This window comes from Ictalurus furcatus, chromosome 9 (genome assembly GCF_023375685.1).
Source record: "Ictalurus furcatus strain D&B chromosome 9, Billie_1.0, whole genome shotgun sequence".
NCBI lineage: Eukaryota > Metazoa > Chordata > Actinopteri > Siluriformes > Ictaluridae > Ictalurus > Ictalurus furcatus.
In genome coordinates, this window is record NC_071263.1 from 15,857,789 (window position 1) to 15,866,490 (window position 8,702).

Genomic DNA, 8,702 nt, shown 5'->3' on the forward strand with positions numbered 1-8,702 from the left:
AATAAGAGCAACTCGTGCGATTGTATTTAAACAATAATGACACTGACCAGTACAGATCTGTAAACATGCCAAAGAGCCAAATACAAGCTCACACATTACACTCTAATTCACTGTAAAATGGTTCAAATATTAGACGCCAAAGTAATGTGCATCTAGATATAAATGCTCTTTAGCGATAATGGCTCGTTCTGCGCGTGATTTTAGGAGTGGTGTTAATATAAGGGCAATGGTCGCAAACGCATTCATTGCGCTAAAAAGAGACAAATATATAAGTAAAACAGCTGCTTTCAGAAAATATCTCTGTTTTAATAGTTTTATTTAGAGTTAGCTTATTTGTCGCTTTGCATATAAGTAATAGGCTAAAATAAAAACATATATATATATATATATATATATATATATATATATATATATATATATATATATATATATATATATATATATATATATGAGCCTTTACGAATTCAAACGTGTGCTATTTTAATATTTTACATCTGCGATGTTTATTAAGCATTTAAGGATTGGTAGTTTGATTTCTGGACGATTTCAAAACAAAATGTACCTATATTATGATTTACTGGACGCGAGTGTTTTGTGTTTTAGATGTCTTTTTAATATATCCTATGATTTACCAGGTATGGTTGCCCAATTAAAATTTAGCGTAAATTGTGATGTTATGTTAAATCATATGCATTTATGAGCTAAATATAAAGTATAGCCTATATAATGCTACAAGTAATAATGATGGTGTGTTTAGTGTTTTATCAACACATTGGATAACTTAAACATCAATGTCTCTAAAGCTTTCAGCTACATTGCACCATTTAACCTGATCTATGAGCAAATGTTCCTCGAGCTATTTACATTAAGGTGCTTAATAAGATAAATGTCCCCCCCAAAGTAGGCAACTTTAGCCTTCCACCAGGTCCAACGGGACCTGGCGTCCTACGGCTTTCTTGCAATTACAAAGGTAACAGATTTGATATGATGATCTTAATTTATGTAAATTGTCCTCTAAATTAACAGAACAAAGCGCCCGTGTGTTGGCCGTGGATCTTTGGTTCCGCATCCTCGTTGCGCTTGGCACAAATTGCATGCTACCCCTTGACCGTGCGCCTTAGTGTTCAGTACACAGTTGTGTAATTAAAAACGAAGAAGTACGTCTTGAAAAGATATTGTATGTCGTGGGTGTTCTGCTTAAGCGAGGAGGAAGAATTAATCATCGCTTTTAGAGTCATGGCTTTACTCTCTATTAAGTGACCTGTGATGCGCCTTGGAGAGATCAAGCTCTTTAAAAGTTTAATTTTACGCACATTGTCTTGATAATGTAACAGTCGTCACACAGCATACTCACTCGCACTGTTCTGTGCCATCCGTTTGCTCACTGATATTTACACACTATATGCTACTATGGTAGTTGAGGCTACTGCGCTGTCAGTAACCCGCTTCTCTCACTCCGGCCACTTTGCTTCCCCGCTGACTGTATGAGATGATGGCTGGGGAGCTGCGTTCTCACTCGGAGCGCTCTTGGCCCTCAGGTACCTCTTAGTGCTTCATCCGCCTGTTAAAGCCACATCAGCCACTCCAGAGGACACATGATTTCGCCCTTGCTCTCTGCTGACTTTCCTTAAAATTTGACTTTTATTTTTTATTTATTTATTTTTTTAAAAGTATGAATGCATTACGTCGTGATCTTTCAGACATCAACCATCAAAGACTAAGTGCATCTCGGATAAAAAGAGCATAGTTGATGAATACGACACCAACCGCTTTTATTTTGATGACTGACCAATGGCGCTTAACATTTCTACCGGCTTTGTGAGCCATGGAATGGAAAGGAGCTTGAGGCGATCATACAATATCTTGATAACCACCTCAAGGTCAAGCAAAACAGCTCTCTCATGAAATATTTTTTTTTTTTTTTTTTTTTTTTAGCGCCTCCATAGGAAACATGCTGTTAATAGTCTATAGCGTATATTTACTAGCTTCAATTTATAGCTGGATTCATAAATTCAACCTAGGTGGTTTTACCCAGTCCTTCCAGCCACATTAATTAGGACTGCATACATAACTTAGATTTGACTGCATGTGGTTGTCGAGTTACACATCAATAAGCTTTGGGTAAGGAAACAGGCCTATTACGTGGCTTTATAATCACATAATGCTGCCAACCAAGACTGTCCAGCCTTAATATTCACCAAACCCTTATCCACACACCTCACAATACCAAATTCAAGTTCCGCGCACATTAATCGATTTTACTGCATCAAATTACAAACCTTAACTAAATTCAAATATATGTAGGTCTCTGTTCTGGGTTTGTGTTTCCATTGCAACTATCTTCACGCATACATGCTAGTACGCTCGTGCACACACCCCCACACACGTACACCCACACATAGGCAAGGTCATACAGAGGAATCCATGAGCCATCACAAAACCTGTGCTTGAATACAAAACAGTTTATTTCCTACAGGTTAGTTATCGTTCATTTCTTTCCTAAGAAATATCTATATAGGCTACCGAAGAACAGGGACAACATGACAAACCAATTCGTTTGAATACCTCCGTTAACGTAGTCCTTTACATCCCAGTCCTTTCTGCATTTCTTTAATCGGGAGATCTGATCCTGATTGAAGTAGGAACTTTTTTAAGCAGAGTCGAAATCCTGATCAGTCACCAGTGTTGTGTTTGTGGTGAGCTGCAGTGAGGCGCGCGCTTGGCCCGCGGTCGCGCTCTCTGTCTTAATATTGCACAAGGTTGAGTGGCCGGCCTCATTTACCTAATGGCGGAGGCACACACATGCCAGCCAAGTTTCTGCAAGCGACTACGCAACATCAGTGTAGTCTGACAAGGCTAGCTGGTGTCTTAAATTATGACCTAACAAAACGCATCGGGTATAAACCAAATACCGTTTGATTTTTTTTAGAATGTGATTGAAAGCTGAGATACTGTGAGTCCTAGGTGCTCAAAGTTTCATAAGTCGAATATACGAGTAGGAAATACTGATTTTAAAGTATTTTAGTGGAGCTATATGTTAGGACTAATCTGTTGCTTTTTTGTTTCTTTTTTTTTTTTTTGGACAGCGTGTGTCAAAAACTGGAGCTTTTAAGAATAAATATGCGTCCGTCTGGTCTGCGCATTGCAGTCTTAAGAGCTCTATCTCGAGTCTTAATATTCAAAATCAAAATGCGCATCTTACCTTTAAACATAGATCTATTGTGCATGTACACCCTAACTGTTTAAATAGTTGCCTTGTTATATATTTAAATCTCTTCTTCTAAAATAGTCACTTAAAAATAAATCAAATGTAATTATTTGGTTTTATTATTTTGTTGAGACAAACCATTGTTATTCGTGTTGGCTTTCACAAACATTCGCGTTTTGGTTAAAAGGCTGGTTGTGTATGAATTAAACATTTTCCCGATCCCTTAAAACATCCAGCCTGTTTTACTTTAGATATAATATGTATATATATATATATATATATATATATATATATATATATATATATATATATATATATATATATATATATAGTTTTTCATTTCACCTGTAACATAAACACATTCAATTAACTGTACCTAAAATATTACATAAATAATGTAATTAACATAGACACATAGACTAGCGCAAACCATTCTACACCGTTTTTTGTTTGTTTTTCACTCAAGCCTGATTTCGATTATATAGACAACATAAATAAACCAATACAGTCATTGCACTTACCAGCCAAAGACACTGAACAGAGAAATAGTTTCCTAAAGCAGCCATATGTTGCAATGAAGAATATAGTAGCATATCCGACTGCAATGACAGAATTGCAAGAGTGATAAACTTCATAAACCTAGAAAAATTAAAAGTCAGTGCTCATTGTGCTTAGTTAATGTGTATACAGAAAGTAGTCTTACATATGATTTCTAGTGTCACTTTTTTGTGGTCAGAATGTTATTATTTTTGTTGTTGTTGTTGGTTTTTCTTTTCTTTCTTTTTTTTACCTTGAGCTAATTTGGAAGAGCCCCTCTCTGGTGGTGCAAAATGATGCTCAAGGCGCATAAATTAGGTCATACAATGGAGAGGCCTTCATTGTGCCTCTTTGCTAGTGCTCGGTGGCGCTTATGTCTCGTCAAAGTGCTCTCAAACTTGGGGAAAAGTATGGAATTCCCTATTGACGCCGAGCAACAGAGCGTCGGGAAAAAAAGTGGTGCTAATCCGCTCGATGGAATGAAAACAGAGGCTCAGAGAAGGAAACACTCGTTTAAATGATGATACTGCTACTGTATGACCAAAAAATGGGAATTGTGGGAAGGGGAGACATTGTAACCAACGCAGGAGGCTTAACTTAATATGAAACTAAAAGCATTTTTTTCCTTCAATTATCTAGCCGAGATGTCAATGACTATTGTTTGCTGGTGCGGGCCATCGCTCCGCCCCTCGTGTTTGTCGTAAACCTGGCGCCTGGCTACAATAAACCCAAGATGAGAGTGGCCAGGGCTCGCCTCCTCCTCGAAGGCGATCAATCGGATCTCAGGCAACTACTGCGAGCGCTCTCTTACGTCGACGCGCGCGAGAACGACGCGGCCGAGCGGCTCCACCACGCGCATCCCCGCCTCGCTTTTCTGAACCATGTCGCTGAGCCCAAAGCACACGACACCTTTTTCAGTGACAGACATTCTCAGCCCCATAGAAGAGACGTACAAGAAGTTTAGTGGCATGGAGGGCTCTGGGAACCTGGCGTCTCCGTTGGGAGCCTACCGGCAGCCTCAGGTGTCCCAGACGGGCATGCAGCAACACTCGATGGGCCACAACGCCACGGTGGCCAGTACCTACCACATGCCCCACACCGTCTCCCAGTTCTCCCACAGCGCTATGAGCGGCTACTGCAACGGAAGCATTGCCAACATGGGCGATCTGCCCTCTTACCAAGAAACTATGAGGAGCAGTGCAGCAGCAACGGGGTGGTACGGCGCCAACCCCGACCCAAGATATTCAACAAGTAAGTAGCAATGTTTTGGAGTTTTTTGCTTGAGGAATTAGTTATGTTATTGCAATAAAATTAAATATATTTTTGAACCATGTACAAGTTGAGTAATGTAGCCTTTTTTAGACTATGGATGAGTTTTACGCACTAGCGTAATTTAGTTTTATGTATTGATATATAGCCCCATTGGCAATTTTTTTTCAGATATTACACGATATGTCATTAATTGCATGCATTGCAGTTGATTAGGTACTTAAATATTAAATATAAATGCCCGCTTGTTTATTTACTCTGTAGGCTATTTATATCGCATTTTTAACAGCAACAGCAACTATATTTAAAATGGCATTTATTCTGGTTTCATTGGTGACTGAACGGCCGTGCATGTTTATGTATATGTTTAAGTTTCTAGATTCATGGGACCTTCCACAGGTATGAACATGAGCGGAATGGGAACGCTGAGCGGCATGGCGGACGCTACCAAAGCCATGACCCCACTGCACGCGGCGCCCAGGCGGAAGCGACGTGTCCTCTTCTCTCAAGCCCAAGTCTACGAACTCGAGCGAAGGTTTAAACAGCAGAAGTACCTATCAGCACCCGAACGGGAGCACCTGGCCAGTATGATCCACCTGACTCCCACTCAAGTGAAGATCTGGTTTCAGAACCACCGCTACAAGATGAAGCGACAGGCCAAGGACAAGGCGGCGCAGCAGTTGCAGCAGGAGAGCAACCTGTGCCAGCAGCAACAGTCGCCCAGGAGGGTGGCTGTACCCGTGCTGGTCAAGGATGGCAAGCCGTGCCAGAACGGCTCTAACACTCCGACACCCAGCCAACAGCAAATGCAGCAGCAGCAGCAACATCAGCAACAACAAAACAGTTCTGGGGTCGTGCTTCCTGCCACGAGTAACTCTATAAATCAACACCAGAGTCAGCAGGTGGGAGCCCTGGTACAGGCCCAAGACCTAGAGGAAATGTCACCCAGTCCTCCATCCCTCCACTCTTCACTAAACAACATGGGACAGATAGACACGTCTGTAGATTACACTAGCAACATGGTCACATCAAACCTGCTTTATGGCAGGACGTGGTAGGACTGATTCATCATTTAAATTTTTTTTTTTTTTTTTTTTTTTTTTTTTTTTTAGAACAAACTCTAACTCTGAAGTGAAAACGAGGCCAAAAGTAGACATCGGTGTGAGAATGTGGAGTGTGTACGGATAAAACAAGGCTTTGGGTCAAGCCACCTTTTCTTTTATCCGGGACATGTAGATTTTTTCTACATTAAACACTTCTGCCAGTGAAGGACAAGATGTAATTTCTAGCCTTATTCTGTGTGTTTTGGACTCCCCTTTATTGTCGTAGTAGAAGGGTGCCCGTTGTTGAACAAGGTCGTCGCTCTCAGCAGTGGTATACAAGCAGAAAACAGGATGCTAGGGTGTCAGGTACGAACTTATGATCCACAGAAGATCCCCGAGTGACCTGATGTTACAACGAACCTCCCGCGATGAACAATTGAATTTATTCTGATATGACTATTGTAAGCTAATGTATCCTTTTAGATTAATGAAAAGTAGGGACTGTATATTTGGCTAACACTTAATTTTCTGTTTACCTGTAATATAAATGATACATTTTTTTGGTTGTTTATTTTATTTCCTTTTTGTAAGTTAAGACAAACACATACGCTATGGCTGCTGTATATGTTTCAAACCAATTGAACGTTGACAATAAATCGATTGAATTACAAGTCATTCTCCGGGAATTAATTTGGAGTTTTCATTAGGCCCGTGTTAACACAGCATCAGTAGAACAGAAAGTAAGGCTGATGGACGTAAAGATTGTCAAATCATTAAGATTAATATAATGTGGTATATTTTAAACATGATTAAGCATTATGCAATGTAAATCTACTTATCGTTTTTACAAACCAGTTGCGAATTAAGCTGTTTTCAGAAATCAAATTAAAATGATTAAAATGATTAAAATCAGTTGAATTTTGAAATATATATATATATATATATATATATATATATATATATATATATATATATATATATATAAATGTATAATGGTTATTTATACATTTGTACGTCATGCAATTTAATTTTGCCTTATTCCTTTTTAAAGAGTGCATCGCTTTTTTTTCTGTCAACACGAGTACTGCTATTAGCCTACTTAGGCTGTTGAATTAACTTTAAATATATCACTTTTATTTTATAATACGATATTATTGTCTATATAACATAATTTTTAAAAAGTTACACAAAAAATGTATTGTCAGGAACATCAATCGGCACAATCATTTTACATTTCTTTTTGGCTAACATGAACACTGTCCACAACATGGTGGTATTATTTAGGCTCATTATATTTTTGTTATTAAGAACAGCGTATTGCAACGATTTTTTTAGGCTATTTATCTGATCAATGTTTTTTTTAAGTGTGATATTATAGAGCTATGTGAAGAGGATGGAGTAAAAATATTTAGCTGAATCTATTTTGTATGTTTTATCTCATCATCATCCCCCTATTTCATCTCCCTTGTTTTCATTCTGTGTTCTCGGTGATGGTAAAATTGCTTATATGAGCGAAACAGGAGATAAATTAAATTACTGAGGAATTAATATAGAAGGCTGTTTGCAGGCAGCCATTGCTATAAAGGCTTTTATCAATAGCAAAATGCCTTTCATTTAGACTATTGAACTAGCATGATTACTACTAAAACTACTGAACAGTTATTGTGAATGAATAGTAGAGAAGATTGTTCTCGGTGGAAAGGCCCACACTATTAAAAAGACTGGTATTCATTTATAATAATGGTGTTCCTGTCCAGCTGAATTTTTTTGATAAACATTGTAGGTGTTAATTTAAGCAGTTCAAGTGTTTATTCAATACGGATCATTTTTACTGTGCTGTAATGTTCTAAACAATGTGCAGCTAGGATATCGAGGCTCATAAACGTGTTCTTACTTTTTCTAACTTATAATGCAAAGTAATTCTAAATAATGTTATTAGAGAAATTGTAATATTCCCGTAAATTAAATAATAATAAGAAGAAAATAAAAACAATAACAATAACAGTAATAATAATAATAATAACAATAACAATAATAATAATAATAATTATAATTATTATTATTATAATTATTATTATTGTTATTGTTGTTGTTGTTGTTGTTGTTGTTGTTGTTGTTCGGTTTTGTTTGTTTGTTTGTTTGTTTTTAACCAATTAATACAGATTATGGAAGGCTCTGGTAAGCCACCTTCTAGCTTCATTTCTTGAGTGATAAAAAAAACTCCAAGGAATGCTGCAGAGACTTTTAAGGTGTATTATGAAGAGCCAACTTAGTTATTAAACAGACAGCTCAGTTATTAAAGAGACAGCTCAGTTATTACTGACAATGCGTTTTGAGAATGATTATCATCCATTAGGAAATTGTTACAGGACATCTATCGTTCTCCTGATAGAAAACTATTGCAGTCACAAGGTTATGTGGTCATTATCAGTAACAGGTTAGTAAAGGTTATATGGGCAGTGTTAGATGGCTGCTGTGTGATATGGTTCTGTTGTCCAACATATTTGAAATGCATGCTTTAACCTGTTCCCACCTGATTATGATATTGCTTTAAGTGGGCTTTGGAAGATTGAATGCATGTGCAAATTGCATCCAGATAATATGGTTCTGAGGACAGTGGCTTTAAATGACAGATTATGACCTTG

General features: G+C 37.8%; 1 protein-coding gene across 2 annotated transcripts; it reads left to right on the plus strand.

Annotated features, from left to right (window-relative positions):
- The first annotated feature begins 3,788 nt into the window (after nt 1-3,788).
- Nucleotides 3,789-6,771, plus strand: nkx2.4a (NK2 homeobox 4a). 2 transcript variants are annotated; one of them, XM_053633051.1, is made up of 3 exons: nt 3,789-4,996; nt 5,387-5,816; nt 5,910-6,771. In XM_053633051.1, exons 1-3 carry the CDS (start codon nt 4,627-4,629, stop codon nt 6,070-6,072), a joined length of 963 nt encoding a protein of 320 aa, XP_053489026.1. In that variant the 5' UTR covers nt 3,789-4,626; the 3' UTR covers nt 6,073-6,771. The 2 variants fall into 2 exon arrangements, with proteins under 2 accessions (XP_053489026.1, XP_053489025.1); XM_053633050.1 differs by having other exon boundaries at nt 5,387-6,771.
- Nucleotides 6,772-8,702: the final 1,931 nt, after the last annotated feature.